Source organism: Polypterus senegalus, chromosome 3, assembly GCF_016835505.1.
Source record: "Polypterus senegalus isolate Bchr_013 chromosome 3, ASM1683550v1, whole genome shotgun sequence".
Classification (NCBI taxonomy): domain Eukaryota; kingdom Metazoa; phylum Chordata; class Cladistia; order Polypteriformes; family Polypteridae; genus Polypterus; species Polypterus senegalus.
In genome coordinates this window covers 87,975,328-87,994,320 of record NC_053156.1, presented here as the reverse complement: position 1 = coordinate 87,994,320, position 18,993 = coordinate 87,975,328, and the positions used below count along the sequence as shown (strand labels likewise).

The 18,993-nt window shown below is 36.1% G+C and overlaps 1 protein-coding gene across 4 annotated transcripts in view; it reads right to left on the bottom strand.

Annotated features, from left to right (window-relative positions):
• The window catches only part of snap91a (synaptosome associated protein 91a), a 247,694-nt gene that overhangs the window by 13,810 nt on the left and 214,891 nt on the right, over positions 1–18,993 (bottom strand). For 2 of the 4 annotated variants that reach the window (XM_039747582.1, XM_039747579.1), the window contains 3 exons: positions 16,427–16,579; positions 12,123–12,150; positions 7,963–8,074 (listed from right to left, as the gene is read on the bottom strand). In XM_039747582.1, the coding sequence (XP_039603516.1) occupies positions 7,963–8,074; positions 12,123–12,150; positions 16,427–16,579 (293 nt within the window). The remainder of the gene's footprint in view (positions 1–7,962; positions 8,075–12,122; positions 12,151–16,426; positions 16,580–18,993) is intronic. The other 2 variants (XM_039747581.1, XM_039747580.1) reach the window with 2 other exon arrangements.

The window sequence follows — 18,993 nt, the reverse complement described above, 5'->3', positions numbered from 1 at the left end:
GCAGAATGTGGTCTGGCATTATCTTGTTGAAAAATGCAGGGTCTTCCCTGAAAGAGATGACGTCTGGATGGGAGCATATGTTGTTCTAGAACCTGAATATATTTTTCTGCATTGCTGGTGCCTTTCCAGACATGCACGCTGCCCATGCCACACGCACTCATGCAACCCCATACCATCAGAGATGCAGGCTTCTTAACTGAGCATTGATAACAACTTGGGTTGTCCTTGTCCTCTTTCGTCCGGATGACATGGCGTCCCAGATTTCCAAAAAGAACTTCGAATCGTGACTCGTCTGACCACAGAACAGTCTTCCATTTTGCCACACTCCATTTTAAATGATCCCTGGCCCAGTGACAACGCCTGAGCTTGTGGATCTTGCTTAGAAATGGCTTCTTCTTTGCACTGTAGAGTTTCAGCTGGCAACGGCGGATGGCACGGTGGATTGTGTTCACTGACAATGGTTTCTGGAAGTATTCCTGAGCCCATTCTGTGATTTCCTTTACAGTAGCATTCCTGTTTGTGGTGCAGTGTCGTTTAAGAGCCCGGAGATCACGGGCATCCAGTATGGTTTTACGGCCTTGACCCTTACGCACAGAGATTGTTCCAGATTCTATGAATCTTCGGATGATATTATGCACAGTTGATGATGATAGATCCAAAGTCTTTGCAATTTTTCGCTGGGTAACACCTTTCTGATATTGCTCCACTATCTTTCTGCGCAACATTGAGGGAATTGGTGATCCTCTACCCATCTTGGCTTCTGAGAGACACTGCCACTTTGAGAAGCTCTTTTTATACCCAATCATGTTGCCAATTGACCTAATTAGTGTTTATTGGTCTTCCAGCTCTTCGTTATGCTCAAATTTACTTCTTCCAGCCTCTTATTGCTACTTATATATATATATATATATAATATATAAATGGCAAGGGACCTTGTATGTGGCTGTAATATGCGTCACTGTATTGTGTGCCTTTAATTTTCTCTCTCAGTAATACTGGTTTGTATTTCCGTAAAATGCCTGTAATTTTGTCTGACAGTAATACAGTGGAACCTCGGTTCACGACTATAATTCGTTCCAAAACTCTGGTTGTAACCCTATTTGGTCGTGAACCTAAGTAATTTCCCCCATAGGAATGTATGTAAATACAATTAATCCGTTCCAGACCGTACAAACTGTATGTAAATATATATTTTTTGAAGTTAAGCACAAATATAGTTAACTATACCATAGAAAGCTCAGCGTAATAGTAAACAAAATGTAAAAACATTGAACAATACTAAGAAAACCTTGAACAACAGAGAAAACTAACACTGCAAGAATTTGTGCTATAGCCTTATGACCCGCATGCTCAAAACTCTTTTTTTAATGAGTTTTAAGCACAGGGAAAAAAATGAATATTTGAAAAATCTGTAATTTAATAAACAACCAAGAAAAGTAACATTGCAACAATGCGTGTGTGTGTGTGTGCCTCTCTCGTGGGCCTGCGTGTGTGTGTGTGTGTGTGTGTCTCTCGCGTGTGTGTCTCTTAAGCACATGCCTCTGTGTCTGTCTGTTGCACGTGCTTGCGTGTGTGTGTGTGTGTGTGTGTGTGTGTGTGAGTGTGAGTATCTGTCTCTCTCTCTCTGCACAGGGAATGCACAGGAAGAGACCCGCACACCAGAAGACACACACACACTGTCACCTGGACGCACACAAGGGTTTTATTAAAGAGGATGATATATATATATATATATATATATATATATATATATATATATATATATATATATATATATATATAATATATATATATATATATTTTAAGAGTCTCAGTACTTTTAGCAACACCAGCTTTATTATGCTTGAAACAGCAACAGCGAGGTTATTTAATGTAGTGGGATCTTTCATTCTCCTATACACAGACACAGCAGTCAGGCAGGGTCGGGGGGAAAGTAATACTGAGCCCAGCGCATTTATAATGTCCCTTGTTCCTTGTATCACCCATCAATGGCAGGCGCTTATAGCATGTCTGCGATCTTTTCGGAATGGCTTTTACATCGAACTGCTACAGCGCTGGGAGACAGTGATTGCTTTGGGACGCTCTTCCGCGTGTCGTCCCATTGGGTGGAATCCCACAAGAGTTTAGAAACTCACTCACACCAACCATGATTCTTTTCAAAGCTAAAGTGCGGGTTAATTTGCTTTATGTATTTTTACTTTATATTTTGTATTAATCATTTTTATATGAATAGTTTTGGGTTGTGGAACGAATCATCTGAGTTTCCATTCTTTCTTATGGGGAAATTCGCATTGATATACTGTACGAGTGCTTTGAACTGCGAGCACATTTCCAGAACGAATTATGCTCGCAAACCGAGGTTCCACTGTAATTAGCTGCGACAGAGTTGGGAGCAACAAAAAATAGACTATGCTCACGCTCGCAACTTGCAGTTCTTGTTGCCGATTGATGCGTATTTTTTTGCTGTGGGACGTCCGATAATACGGAATGTTGGATAAGTGAAGGTAGGATAAACGAGACTCTACTGTAAATGATTTGGATAAAAATATAAGTAACAAGCTGATTATGTTTGCATATGATCCCAATATAGGTAGATGGTTAGATAGTCTAGAATCCGTTGAATAATAATAACAGAGGGACTTGGACAGCATACAGACATGCAGATTTTTGGAATATGAAAATTAAAGCAACTAAATGAAAAGTATTACATGTATGAAGTAAAGCTGTTAAGACTTGAATACACAATATGAGGTCTGAAAATTCAAAGTACAAATTTTAAGAAAACGATTTAGGAATCGTACAGGACTTAACACTACCAACTGCCAGAAAGTGTTCAGAAGCCATTAAGAAAGCTAACAGAATGTTGGGTTATACAGCAAAATGTGTACAGTGAAAGTCCAAGGATGTTATGCTCAAGCTTTATAATGCGCTATTGAGGCTTATCTGGAGTACTGTGTGCAGTTTTGGTCTCCAGGATACAAGGACATAGTAGCGCTAGGAAAGGTCCAGAAAAGAGTGACTAGGCGGATTCCAGGGCTACAGGGGATGAATTATGAGGAAAGATTAAAAGAGCTGAGTCTTGTCAGTTTAAGCAAAAGAAGATTAGGAGGAGACATGAATGAAGTATTTAAAATTATGAAGGGAACTAGTACAGTAGATCAAGACTGTTACTTTAAAATTAGTTAATCAAAAACATGGGGACACAGCTGGAAACTTATTAAGGGCAAATTTTGCACAAACATTAGGACGTTTTTCTTTAGAAACAGAACCATAAACACATGGAATAAGCTACCAAGTAGTGTGACAGAGAGTTGGACTTGATATTTTTTTTAAGAATAATTAAGTGGAAAGGAATGGCGAGTTTTGTTGGGCTTAATGGTCATGCTGTCATCTAGATTATTCTATTGTCACTTATTCCACAGTTGTATTGATGAGTTGGATTTTAATGAGGGCAAAAAGACTGAATACATTAAAAGGTTTAAAAGAAGTAAAGCCTTAAAACTGAAGTTAACTGATTTCAGCAAATTAATTACTCATCGATTAAATTCCCCAGCAAGATATAAATGGTATTTTGTGAACAGTGACCTGCCTCAGGAATGTACTTTTTAAATCTGAGAAATGGATTTCATTAAGTTTAAAATAAGTTTAAACATGGTGACTATTGCATGTCAGTTATAATTCAGTGGTGGAAGTGGATGGCGTTACCTCAAAATGCATGACTTTGACACCTGGGGCCTCATGTATAAATGGTGCGTAGCACAAAATGTTTTGTATGAACGTTTCCACTTTCAAATTGTGATGTATAAAACCTAAACTTAGCATAAAGCCACGCACATTTCCACCGTAGCTCATACCCTGGCGCGCAAGTTCTGCGCCGGTTTTGCAGACTGGTGGCACCCAGCGTCAAAGCAGTGCTACTGTTCGGTGTGGTTTCTCTTACATTTATACATCCACATCCCTGACGCGGCTTTATAAATACACTGAAATTAACCGCATATTGTTTATTAGTTTAATGCATCTGACTGTAATTAACCTGTAACAATATAATGTTTCACAGAATGGTCAAACTATTCTAAATATAATAGCTGCTTTAGCATTGTTACTTTCATTGCACCTTCTTCTTCTTCTTTCAGCTGCTCCAGTTAGGGGTTGCCACAGCGGATCATATTTTCCATATTACTCTCACTGCACCACTCGGTGTATTTATATCACTGTATCTGAATGGGGAATCACAGCTGTACAGCAGCTGATCGGAAAGAGAATTATCGGTATACAGCATCAAGCACATACTGCCTCAGCCATGCTGTCTATTGAACTGCTCTCATATGGCAAAGGCTTCATAGCCTTTTCTGTACGGATCTCGGGTTCAGAAACAGTTTCATCCCAAGAACTATAAACACACTCAATCAGTCCATCAAGTGCTCCTTGTAGAACTGTTTATACTTATAAGTACAATTACCTCACTGTAAACTTGCAATACAGTTATAATACTGCACCACCTGAGCCACTTTATAAAGCGCGTATTTACATAGGATGACAATATCATTTTTAAGATGAAATGCAGCAAAATATGGTTATTATATTATACAGATAAAACTTTAACTTAATTTAAAATAATTTATATTGTTAATAAACAAACATGTGAATACATGGTGTTGCAGCTCTAGCACAGATTGTTCCTGCCTCGCTGTATTCTTGCTGGAACTGGCGCAACACGGATGGATAGAATAATTTAACATGTACTATGAAGATATATCATGTTCCTTAAAAGTTTTGAAGAATCGGCTTCTAAGCTTACAGATGGCTTAACGTCTATTACAGAGCTGATTGTGTGGCGATTGGGTATTTGGAGAAAGAAAAGTAAGGACAGGAATACGTTTGAAAGAGACAGTACTGCTGCAATAAATTATTTCATTGAAGGTCGCGACGCGCACAAGCATCTTGCATGAAGCATGAACAATCACTGTGCCACCGTGTGTATGTTTTTCCTTGCCTCCACTTGATATTCGCTGAAATACTTCTATTTACCCCGTGCTTTTCCATTGCCTTTTCACAGAACGCTGAGCTTAATGGCTATTTACTGGTGCTGGTCATAAAATTTTGAATATCATGACAAAGTTGATTTATTTCAGTAATTCCATTCAAAAAGTGAAACTTGTATATTAGATTCATTCATTACACACAGACTGATGTATTTCAAATGTTTATTTCTTTTAATTTTGATGATTATAACTGACAACTAATGAAAGTCCCAAATTCAGTATCTTGGAAAATTAGAATATTGTGAAAAGGTTCAATATTGAAGACACCTGGTGCCACACTCTAATCAGCTAATTAACTCAAAACACCTGCAAAAGCCTTTAAATGGTCTCTCAGTCTAGTTCTGTAGGCTACACAATCATGGGGAAGACTGCTGACTTGACAGTTGTCCAAAAGACGACCATTGACACCTTGCACAAGGAGGGCAAGACACAAAAGGTCATTGCTAAAGAGGCTGGCTGTTCACAGAGCTCTGTGTCCAAGCACATTAATAGAGAGGCAAGGGAAGGACAAGATGTGGTAGAAAAAAGTGTACAAGCAATAGGGATAACTGCACCCTGGAGAGGATTGTGAAACAAAACCCATTCAAAACTGTGGGGGAGATTCACAAAGAGTGGACTGCAGCTGGATTCAGTGCTTCAAGAACCACACACACAGACGTATGCAAGACATGGGTTTCAGCTGTCGCATTCCTTGTGTCAAGCCACTCTTGAACAGCATCAGAAGCGTCTCACCGGGCTAAAGACAAAAGGACTGACTGCTGCCAAGTTACTTTCTCTGATGAAAGTAAATTTTGCATTTCCTTTGGAAATCAAGGTCCCAGAGTCTGGAGGAAGAGAGGAGAGGCACAGAATCCACGTTGCTTGAGGTCCAGTGTAAAGTTTCCACAGTCAGTGATGGTTTGGGGTGCCATGTCATCTGCTGGTGTTGGTCCATTGTGTTTTCTGAGGTCCAAGGTCAACACAGCTGTCTACCAGGAAGTTTTAGAGCACTTCATGCTTCCTGCTGCTGATGAACTTTACAGAGATGCAGATTTCATTTTCCAACAGGACCTGGCACCTGCACACCAGTGCCAAAGCTACCAGTACCTGGTTTAAGGACCATGGTATCCCTGTTCTTGATTGGCCAGCAAACTCGCCTGACCTTAACCCCATAGAAAATCTATGGGGTATTGTGAAGAGGAAGATGCAATACGCCAGACCCAACAATTCAGAAGAGCTGAAGGCCACTATCAGAGCAACATGGGCTCTCATAACACCTGAGCAGTGCCACAGACTGATCGACTCCATGCCACGCCGCATTGCTGCAGTAATCCAGGCCAAAGGAGCCCCAACTAAATATTGAGTGCTGTACATGCTCATACTTTTCATGTTCATACCTTTCAGTTGGCCAACATTTCTAAAAATCCTTTTTGCATTGGTCTTAATTGATATTCTAATTTTCCGAGATACTGAATTTGGGACTTTCATTAGTTGTCAGTTATAATCATCAAAATTAAAAGAAATAAACATTTGAAATACATCAGTCTGTGTGTAATGAATGAATCTAATATACAAGTTTCACTTTTTGAATGGAATTACTGAAATAAATAAACTTTTTCATGATATTCTAATTTTATGACCAGCACATGTATATTTATTTGCATCTTTAAAGAGGTGTAATTCTGGGAGCAGTTTGGGAGTGGCAGCAAGCATGTGCACGTGCGTTACTTTCACACTGACTGGGATTTATGTAGCAGAATAAGTTGAAATCTTGGCTAACGCGCAGATTTATGCATCTGGATTTTTTTGTGTATACGAACATTTCTGCTTTTGTTCGTATGCCATTTTATAGTGTGAATTCTATGCACGGTGTTATGCATGAGGCACCTGGATACTACTGGTTTTCAGTATGTTTGCAAATAATTTGTGTGACTTCAACCAAACTGTTAAAAAATTGAATTATGGAAGCATATATACTCAAATTACAATATGATATGTTAGGCTAATTTTGCTAAAACAATGTTTTTTATGATTGGAAGTCAGTAAATGTATTACAGGTTTTATTTAAGTGGTCTGCTGTTTCCTTAACTTGTTAGTGTGAGTAAACATATCATTAGCAATGCTTTGCTACTGTGCCTAAAACTTGAATTTTTTTGATTTGATATACTTTATTAACCCCAAGCGTAATTGTCTTTTTGCATGACCTTTGGGGGTCAGAGCCCAGGGACAACCATTGTACAGCACCTCTAGAGCAATGTTCAGGTTAAGGGCCTTTCTCAAGGGCCCAGTGGAGTAGGATCTCTTCTGGCAGTGATGGGATTTGAAACGCCAACCTTCCAGATACCAGTGCAGATCCTTACCTAAGAGTCAACACTCCATTCTGAATGCCCAGAATGCATTGTTTACAACTTTGTTTAGTATTTACTCTGCTTCAGACAACTATGGTCTTATCAAGTGGTGTCTGAATATAATCTGCACTAACTGATATATGAAGATGGAGGATTTTGTTTGTACTGTACTTTCTGAATCAAAATGTACATTGTTTTACTCTGGACTTTAATGGGTAACATTTTATTATGCTATTTCACTCTTTTATATAATTTCTACAAATCATTTTTGCACTTCTTTCTGCAAGGCCTTTTTATTATCTTACAACTGATATGTACTTCTTTGTCGTTAAAGGTCGATTGTCTACTATAAATCTACATCATTGTGCTTAAAATAAATGATTTCAGAATTTTATGTTATAAACACAGTGTATTACTAAAATTAAAATGGTAAAAATGACTACACCTATCCTTAGATGATTAATTAATGCAATATGCACGAGAGTCCAGACATTAAACAGAACCCTACTCCCATATTGATTGATAGACATGGACTCAAAGAATCATTTTCAAGAAAACAGAAAATTATGCATGCTGTAAAGAATATGCCATACTTCATTATGTACCATTTGAGCCCCCGGTGCCCCCCACGTGGCTGGTGCCACCCTTGGTTGCCAGTTTGCACCTCCTGTAAGCCTTTTTTCACCAGCATTCCATTGAAGATCCCTGAAAGGAATTATATAAAACTTTAGTGCTTTGACAAGATTATTTCAATATATGATGGGTAGTACTGATATTTCAGTTCTGTGCCTACCAGGTAAGGATATGAACATTACTATCATTGCCAACGGCTATTTTGTTTTTTGCTGAAGTTGATGCAGAGAGAAAGGTAGTGTTCTCTCAGTAGGACACAAATAAAAATTGTTGCATGAAAAATAAATTCTACCACATTCTCACCATAGATTGCATATTATAAAGGATATTATGTGTCTTATAATACAGCAGTGATTGTAGGAACGCACTTTTTGTTAAAAAAACAGCTGGAAAAAAACAATAAACAGGTAACTGCGTAGAAAAGCATAATAAGTAATCAAACTCACATGGAAAGGGCAATGCAAGAAGAAGAAAAGCAGCCAGCAGTAGCTGCTTGTTGGCATGCTTTGCCTATCTCAGGGAATTCAGAGTAAAATAATGTGCATGGCACAGATTAGATTCAGCTTCTCATTATACACATTATTAAATTTGCTTGACTTTAAACCTCAGATTCATGCTTTTTTTGAATAGTTGGGGTATAGTTACAGAAGATGTGCTTTCAAGTGTAGACAACCATTTGGTGTTAACTGGGAGAGTGTGGAGTCAAAAATATTCTATCAGTTTTCACATTAAATCAGCTTCCATTAGAATACTGTTATCAACTAAACAAGAGTAACACACAATTGTTTCCCTTGGTTGAACTGGTTTGCTGGATTTTAAACAGGATACATTTTTTAGATTATCCCAGTTAAGCCAATCCTACAATTGTACATTAAACATTTGTCCTTTTGAAGCCTTGTTGTGTGGATGCCATGCACTAAATAAAGATGACAATTACTGAAAAACAAATTTGACGCACTGCTTATGTTTGGATATATACAAAAAGAAGAAGCCTTTCACTGATGGTGACGCCATGAAGCAGCACATGCTTGAATGAAGCAACAAAAGATGTAATTACAGATGGAAAAAATAATCAAAAGTACTGTCATTGCAATAATCAACTTTGGCAAACCAGTTATTAGAAAAACCAAAATCCTCTCAACCAATGTTTTTGAAACTTTGTTAAAATGACTGAAAACTGGGAAGCAACATCACTTGCCTTAGAATTGTGAAATAACAACAGTGCTTTAATGCGATTTTATGATAGTCATTTCATAAAATGCAAGGAGTGATTCCCTTGTATAGACAGGGCCAGTGCGACCATTAAGGCAATTTAGGCATCTGTCCAGGGGGCACGTTCTAATAAATTTGGGTGGGAGGGAGGGTGTTGGGGAACCCAGCAGCACAGGTTAGCTAACGAACAGTCGGTTGATGAACTTATAAACTTGGCCTAGGGCACAAAATAATCTAGCACCAGCACTGTGTATAAACACAGTGAGGAAAATCGCATTTCAGGTCTTTCATTTTTTGACAGGAATGGACTGGATATTAAATGAGTCAACATGTTAGTGACAGATGGTTAACTCGTATATACTTTGCAACTGCCAATTATTACTAGACATGTCAGCAAAATATGAAAATTTCTGTAATTGCACTAATGTTAGAATTCTAATTAATGAAATAATGGAACACACATTTGTATGTGTCAAATTTTGACTAAAAGTAACATATACTTCCAGCTCAACAAGTATAGTGACAAGGTCATAAGCCAACAGTTGCTGACCTTGAGGAAAAGCTACATGATTAAAACAAAAAAATAAAAATGTCATTGTCTACTGATTTTAGTGCCAAGTGTGGAATGAAATCAAATCAGCTGATGGAATCCTTGGATGAGGCATCAATGCAATGTGAACTTATCGACTGGCAGTAATCTGATGGCCTGAGGTAGTCAACCTGCTCTGCAGATTGTGTAAAAAACTGAACCAAGGAAATCATTTAAGAATAGGTTCAACGGTATACAAGGTTTTGCAATGTTTATCCTAACAAGTATTAGTTCACAGATATGAGGTTCTAAATTTTGACATAAGAACACCAGACATGCCTACCTAACAAATTTGCATATTCATTAGGGCCTCCATATTAGATGGCCTACATATGAGCCAAATATTGCTGCTCTTTTAAGATCCAGGAAGTTCTATTTGTCCCCATTAAGGAGACCAAACATTTTGGACATTTCAGAATTTTTCAGAAATTACTTCATAATAACTTTTTGTGAATATCCAAACATTAATTTCTCTGCTCTGTTTAGGTGGGAAAGATGCTGTCTGTTCTGACTTGAATAAGATATATAGCTGTATATTTTGTTAACTGTTTCACTGTAATGCAATCCCTAAAATCATTACTGTTAAAAAGAAAAAAAAATGCAAATAACACTCTGAAAGACAAAGTGAACAAGTGTTAACTAGAACAGGTCCTTGCAAAGTGGCACATTTTAAGCAGAATAAAATCACAAGGGAAACACAGAGCATCAAACCTGACAAATTCAATGTTTCATGGAAATGCAGATATAAAGGAATTCTAAGATTTTAAATCATTAGAAAATGTAGCTTATGCCTTCAATAAGATGAAAATGAATTGCATACTTTGATTTTAGGAGATAAGTAGCCAGTAATGTACAAAAATAATTTGACCCGCTATTCCTCCACAAGTAAACTTTTCAGCGGTTAATTTCTAAGAGGAGGAATAGATAGGGTCTTTTTTAATGATCCTTGCAGCACAATGATTAACTTCATTTCTTTAGGCAAAGATTTGGTTTAATTCAAAATGCATAATAATGCATTCTAGAAAAGGAATCCAGCAGACTAACCAGTGCTAGCTAAGCAGATTCACAGCTTTGCATCATACAATTAACTAATGTTTCACAGTGACCATGATTCTAAAAGTACAAAAACAAACCACTATCATTATATTTTTTGGATAACAGAAAAAAAGTAAAAACATGGCATGGTAAGGTTTATTTCTCCAAACTTTATAACTTTGTAACTATGAATTTAGTTAATTCAAACCCAAACTTTTCATATGGGATGAAGTGTTCTAAAGGTTTCTCCATAATCTAGTAGTACAGCATTTATGTTTTGGCAAGCTACATGAACCCTGTAACAGTTAGTTGTTTAAACTGTTTTTTGTTATTGTCCCTTTGTAAATTTTTTAAAATATAACTCAAAATGGAAGGAAAATTAAGGTTAAAAATAAAATTTTTTTAGACTGATAATTCTATTTTCTATATCTAATTTTACAGTAAATAAATATTGCTCACCTATTACATTATGGCTCCATGTTAAATGAGCATAGGCAATTTACAGTGCTCCTGCATGTCAGTAGAGGCTCTTTAATACAATAATATACCTCTAGGAATTCACAAATACTATCATATGCTGGCAGTGACAGATGAAGCTTCCCCTGACACTGTATTACTAACCAGTTTCCTTTGTTCTAAAAAAGATAAGTGTGTTTTGGGAAAAGGAGTCCTGTCCTTTATAATTTTGTCAAAAAGGATAAGCTTTCAAGTTCATTGTGCCTCCTAAAACAGTCATTATATTAATCATTTTCCTTTCTTTTTATTAATCAACTTCCCTTATTCAAATGTGAATTACTGTAATTAACAAAAGTATTTTAATATCACTAATGTTTACATATTACATTTTTATCATAAATTAATGCTACATGTAATCTTATAGTGTATGGCTCTGGTAAACCAGCTATCATGTTTTCATGTTTTGCTTGTGTTTTGTTTATTTACCCTTTATTAGCATGAATTAATTATCTAAACGCCACATTTACATTTTCTGCTCTGCATTAATATATATATTCTGATTTTATTTCTGTTGAGTGATACATAACATCTTCATTTTGAGACTGGTGCCCTTTAAATACCTAAATCAAATTGAGTTCCCAAGATATGAAAGTGGGAATGTTCTATACCAATCTTCATATATCATATTATTCATATAACAAGTGGAAAAAATCAAGCAATGGGGAAAAAAACATTTTACCTTAATAGAAAAGAAAAATGTAAGGCCATTCCACACTAATCACGACAATGAGCATATGAAATAAAGAAAAACAGTATCACAATACTTACTTCTTTTGTTGTCCGGCAATTCCAAGGTCTGAATTAAAAAATAAATAAATAATATGAATTATACAATTCATGGCCCATTCAAGCATTTTTTATAACCCCATTTTATTCAACTCAGGGTATGAAACTTAACTCTAAACATGGAGAGGGCACTAGTCCACAAAACATTTTTTAAATAACATTGCTTTCTGTTTTTCTCAATCTGGAAGAAATACACAAGTATTCAACATTCTTGAAACTCAAGAAAAAAAAAAATCAGAAGGACAAATATCAAAGTTGCCACACTCACTGCCTATAGTAAAACGTATATGAAATAATGTCTTACACGGCTTTTGAGAATATTTAGCTTACTTGTCTATAATGAGTTTTGAGGCTATTATTTGCCTCTTCATTTAAAGATCTTGTTCAAATTCATTGTCTGAATGTGCCATTCACTGCCATTCTAAACTGTAACAGATTTTAGCTTGCAGGTCTGGCCCTTTTAAGACAGGTTTCAGTGAACAATGGTTCTTGGGGCCACCTTGAAAATCCATACATCCGCAAACCATCCTAGAAGCATGGATGTTGAAAAAGATACATTGGAGCGGTTCAAAACTGATGACTGCTTCTTTGTATTGCTTTGTGTTTTGTGTTCTCGCCATGTTGACTCCCTTCCTTGAATGCTTTACTTATATGAACACACACACACTTATTTTGCAGTATTTCAATGTTCTGTAGCATTCTTCCAGTTCTGGAAAGTAGACAATGGGGACTGCGATTTTACAATTTTGACACAAACTTAAGTCAAAATTAATACATTTCACAATGAATGGATTCTCTGAATAGGATGGTACAAGAGCAAAATGTGTATCCCTGCCATATCCAAATCCACATTCAGCTTCCAGTTTGACTGTATAAGGACTGCATACCTCCTTAACCTGGAATAAGCAGTTATATTTTATTTCCTTAAGCATTGCATTACTGTGTTGATGTTATGAGTTGCATTTTTTTGCTTTCCCTGTGGAGTCTACTTGGTGTTTGTATTTTTTAAATTTAAGGAATTCGAATTTGGAATTTTATTTTCTTAATCTAAAGAATTTGATTCTGGAATTTGCTTTGTCTAGAATGTAAAATTCTGCATCTGGCATGTAAAATTTTACAGTTAATTCGTGTACTTCTTGTAATGCTGCCAGGGAGAGAAAGGAGAAAAAAATTGGCAACAGAATGACAGAGTGTGACATAAAAAACAAAGCAAACAGTTATAACCAAGTGTCTAAGCCAGGGTGGTCCAGATCTAATTATGCAGATCCAGATCGTCTGGATGACTTTGATTTATGCAGGGACGATTCCAGTTCGGTGCGAAAACGATTCTGCATGTCGTCAGTTCGCACACTTCTCAATGGTCCAGGATTTTGCGGGTGATTTTCTATGTAAAAACTTAATAAGTTATAGCGTAATGAAAATTGTATAATTTGATCTGGACCACCCTATACAAAGGTACGCAAGAATGAAAACCAGAGAGACTTGTAAAGATTTGGGATTTTCCCATAATTTTCTTTTTTTAAAAGTCGTAAACGATTGAAGAGGAGTTCAAAATACCATGGCAAATAATGATGTCATGAGTGTGCAACCACTGGTGTGCGCCCCTAGGAACACATATTCATGTCCAAATAACCACAAAACAAAAGAGGCCTCAGAAACCAAGATGGTATTGTAGTAAAAACAATAAATAACAAACAAATAAAATACTTAATGTAACCACAAAATGAAAGTAAAACATACACTTAGGTCGGAGTTATACTTCACGCGACGCGACGCATGCTGCAGCGGACGCTCCTGCTACGCAAGCATTGTAGTGTTCATACTTGCGCACATACTTTACGTAAATCTGGAGGAATCCACCAGGTGGCAGTGCGAGATATTATCACGGTGAGAACATGTTCGTGTTCTCTGTGTTGTGAATTGCCTAGAAAACCTATTAAATTCTGATGACACCTTACCGCAATATCTCTGAAAAGGATGTTTATTGATTAAATCCATCAATCTAGGGATGTGTCCATTCCAGGAAGCATTGGGCACGAGTGAGAAACAGTCCCTTGACGAGGCCTCAGCTCATCGCAAGGTGAATACAAGCACACACATACACTAGCGTCATTTTAGCGGCACCAAATCCCCAAATCTGCATATCTTTGGAAGAAAACCGGAGCACAGTGTGGAATACAAGCAGGAAATACCAGCAACATAACTCCCTTCAAGACAGCAGTGCTATCGCTCCGCCACCGTGACACCCTCATGTGTGTAATTATTCCCCCCATGTGTGTAATTAACAGTATTCATTATTTAAACAAAATTATACGTAAAATGTAACATACACACTTTAATGCTTTTCATCATGAAAGTGATATCAAGTATAAATCTAAAAATTCTAAATGTGCAGAGAGTTGGAATATTATACATTTAATTTGTTCTGTGTGGCGATCTATTGCTGCTTTCCGCTGCTGAAGCAAAATGCCGACATACAGATGCATTCATGGTGCTTTTATATTCAAGCGTCGCATATTCCCAATTGTAATGACACGATACATTTTAAAAGTCTCACATACCATCTTTTGTGCCGTCTATTTTTTATTTTTTTACTTTACCTGCTGTCAGGTCCAAGAAGCTCGTAGCGATGAAAAACTGGGATGCCGTTTACGACGGTCTGCTTTAATGATAAAGTAAACTACGAGGTTAAAGTGGACATTTCGAGATTAAAGACGAAATTTCCACTTTAATTACAAAATACATGTTTTCAGCGTGTCCTTTATTTTTTTCTCAGTGGCTCAAATATAACGCTATACATTATGTTGCTGCTGTTAAGTTGCAAAAATTAAAAAATAAAAAAGACACATATAAATGACACGATACATTTTAAAAGTCTCACATACCATCTTTTGTGCTGTCTATTTTTTTTTTGCAACTTCACATAGGCAACATAATGTATAGCACTGTATTTGAGCCACTGCGAAAAAAATAAAAGACACGGTGAAAACATGTGTGTGATTAAAGTAGAAATTTCGGCTTTAATCTCGAAATGTCCACTTTAACCTCGTAGTTTACTTTATTATTAAAGCAGACCATCGTAAACTTCATCCCAGTTTTTAATCGCTACGAGCTTCTTGGACCTGACAGCAGGTAAAGTAAAAAAATAAAAAATAAACGGCACAAAAGATGGTATGTGAGACTTTTAAAATGTATCGTGTCATTACAATCGGGAATATGCGACACTTGAATATAAAAGCACCACGAATGCATCTGTATGTCGGCATTTTGCTTCACCACTTTGAACCATTCATCAAACAGCAAAGCGCGCACATCGATCCCTGAAGGATCTCCATAGAGGCTTGCTGTCACATGTAGATAGTAAACAGAGACTCTGACGTCACATTCCGACTTTTAGCACACTGCGCCCCCCGACTTTTTGCTGGTACTGCAACTCGCATTTATATTTCTGAGGACCTGCTCAGAGGACGCGTGAAATGAACGCTGGGAACGCGTGGCAGCCATGATGCGGGCGTGTACGCATTCTGAGCATGAAGTATAAATGAGCCCTTAGAATGCTAGATTCATGGAAAATGTAATCCAACCATGGGAAAAATTCATAAACTTTGAAATAAATTAAAAATATATATCTTCACTCATGATAATTCTACATTGCCACGTTATTTTTTTTTGAGCACATCCATTCTTGAGTGATTGCATTGGAACAACATGGGAATGCACAGAGCATTATGTTATTGGAGCGACAGTAGAAAGGTCATCATATGCATCTCTGCACAATCCAAGATTAGGATAAAAATAGCTTTGGTGTGTGATTCTTTACAGACTAAAACTTTACCTGGTTAGCAAACTTATTTTTGCATTAATGTCTTTGATTTTTGATTATCGTTTTAAACTTAATGACAGATCATGTTAGATTTTTTGATTTTTGGTAACGACTTCAGGTAAACATGTTGACTATGTCTCATTCCCTAAACCTATTCATTAAATATTTTCACTGCCTCTTTTTGAATCAGTAGAGTAGTGAGTGAGCCAGATTGCCTTCTTTATTGTCTGTCAAGTTGTTAATGCAAGTGTTAATTAGGAGGATATGATTTCCACACAGTCAAGTTACACTATAATATGTCTTGAGGAATACTTTTTGACAGCAAAGTGCAATTTGTTAAATAATTTAAACTCTTAATCTGTGTTTGTTAGTAGTTTAGTTACAGTATAGTCAAAAATAATTGATAATTGTTCTTTTTAGCTATCAACCAATCAAATAAATAAAAAAGAGAATAACTTCTTACTTCCTACAAGATTAGCCAAAGATGAGTCCAGGTCACCACCCAAGACCTTACTAGATGGAGGAGGCAGTCCCATTCCACCAAGCCCCGTTGCAGGAGATCCCGGTGTTTGTGGTGTCATTGTAGGCATTAGCAGATCTCCTAATCCATCAAAAACTTAAGGCAGAATCATAAAAAAATTAGCTTCACTATCGTTCAGGAAAAAACACAAACCAAAAGCTACACTATGTATAATTGCATTCTTCTGACAATTAATTTTTACTGATTGCTGCAGCACACATAGAAAATTTGCTTTACTGTCATTAAGGAAAAAACACAAACCAAAAGCTACACTATCTATAACTGCATTCTTCTGACAACTCATTTTGATTGATTGATGAAACACATCATCCTAAAAGGTTTATCCAAAAAATACCTGAATTTAATACAAACTAATAAAAATAAAGTCATTAGAAATTTCACTTGGACGGTTCAGCACTATTTTCAGGAACATTCTAAAAATTTTCATTGAGCATTTTTACCACTTGTAGGAAAGTGAACTTGTTTCAAAATGCATACCAGCATCAAATTACAGTAAATGTGAAACTAGTTTTATACTTTACATTTGTGTCCTTAAATACACAAATACATTGCATATATAAAATCATAATTAATAAATCTTCCTGCAGGTCTGTCAGAGTGGTATTTAGCTAAGTGCTTTAACTCTGCTATTGTTTTCACTGTGCCGCCATGTTGCCCTTCAATACAAAAGTGCTGTCTACACAATAAGGAACAAAGTAATCTCATATTGGCTTAGGTGTTCTTTTTCAGTAACAACTACAACTTTCTATACTATTCCAAAAAATTTGGGGTAAAACCAACAAAGATACACAAAATCTAAAGAGGAACACTTGGAAAAATACACTTTTCTTTTCATAAGGTGTTATTTAAACACACTAAAAGTAAACTTTAAACAATTTATGGAGATTTTTTTCTTTGCTCAAAATGCACAAATCATTTAAATACACTGTTTATTTGTAGCTTTTACAATTTGTAAGGTACTTGAGCAATTTTTGCAATGAAAAAGAACAGCCTGCATCAGACAGTTGGAAATAAGCTTGGGAAAAAGCAAAGACTCACCAATAACACAATTGAAGCAAGCAATGACCCAGCAGAAAAAGAGACAGTGAGAATGGAGAAAGAGACAGCAGTGTGAAAGGATTCAGCTGTAAGCAGTTCACATCAAAGATCTAGCTTCTTACAAAGTGAGCAAATTAGTAAAATCTGGCATGCAAAAGCAGTAAGTGCATGCATACACACGAAGGCTCAGAAAGAGGAAAGTTCTGCATTATATTAAAAAAATTACTTCTCATGCATTCTTAGGTTTGATAGAATCACCTCCAAATAAAGCATGTATTGAAACTGTTACTGAAAGAAAACTGGATTGAAGTGCAGATTATAAACAATGTTTACCTGTTCTCTTAATTAAACCTCAATTAAAATTCTGAATGAAATGTAGTAAACTACGGTGGTGTCCATACAAAGAAAATCTTGCTTATTCTTGATTTAGTTTTTGCTTTAAGAGTAAGAATTTTTGAAGACAGGAGAATGTAAAAAGAATCCAGCAGAGGGCAGTGCTCAAGTAGAAAGAATTTGGCATTGTAATATTCCTTATGACTGAAATTGAACACATCATGAAACCACAGTGTTTGTGATTGAAGAAATAATCGTTCACAATTTTGTCTTAAAAATAATTTTTAGAAGGTATTTTATACACATCAACTATTCCCTTTTGGCAGAAGATTATATTTGCAACAACAAGATTTTCAAGTCTTGTATAATATAAACAGCACAGAATTATTTTTTGCAAGTCTTGTAACATTATATCATACTACATAGACTACCAACAAATAAATATATATGAGTATATGCTTTCCTATTATAAATACATATTGTTAGAATTTTCAGTGAGGCAGTTTTTTTATGTTGTACTTTAGTGCTACAGAAAATTAGAACCTGAATTTCATTAATAAGGTGCAGGAAATATTTAGAGGAAAAAAATATTGAATGTATTTGTGACTATTAGTGCTTTTCATTATCTTTATGCCATCTCTCTCATGTAGTCAGTTTTACTTATGGACTTGAAGACATGGTCATCAAAATCTTAAGAGAAATATGGGTGTATGCACTTCAGTTGCAGCAAAGAAAAACTAAATACAAAGTGAAATAGTTTGCCGCCACTATGTGCCTATCATACAACATTAAAGAAAAAAAGTAATCAACATACTACATTATTTATATATGAAATACATTCCATACTCAATATTCCTAAGTATATAAATCATGTTACCAGCATTGAATTTTAGGAACACATATAGCGTGACGTGGAACCTTGTAGATTTTACTGATGAAAGCTCTTAAAACTTTCCATCATTTTGTGTTCATGCTCTCAGCTTGTGCCAAGGTAAACATGTGAGCTGAACTGGAGCCAAAAGAACCTCTCCTCCAGACCACACCAAATCAGGTGCTTATTTTTAAAAACAAATACATGTGGAAGTATTTTGATGGCCAAATAGTTTACAGCTTTCCTT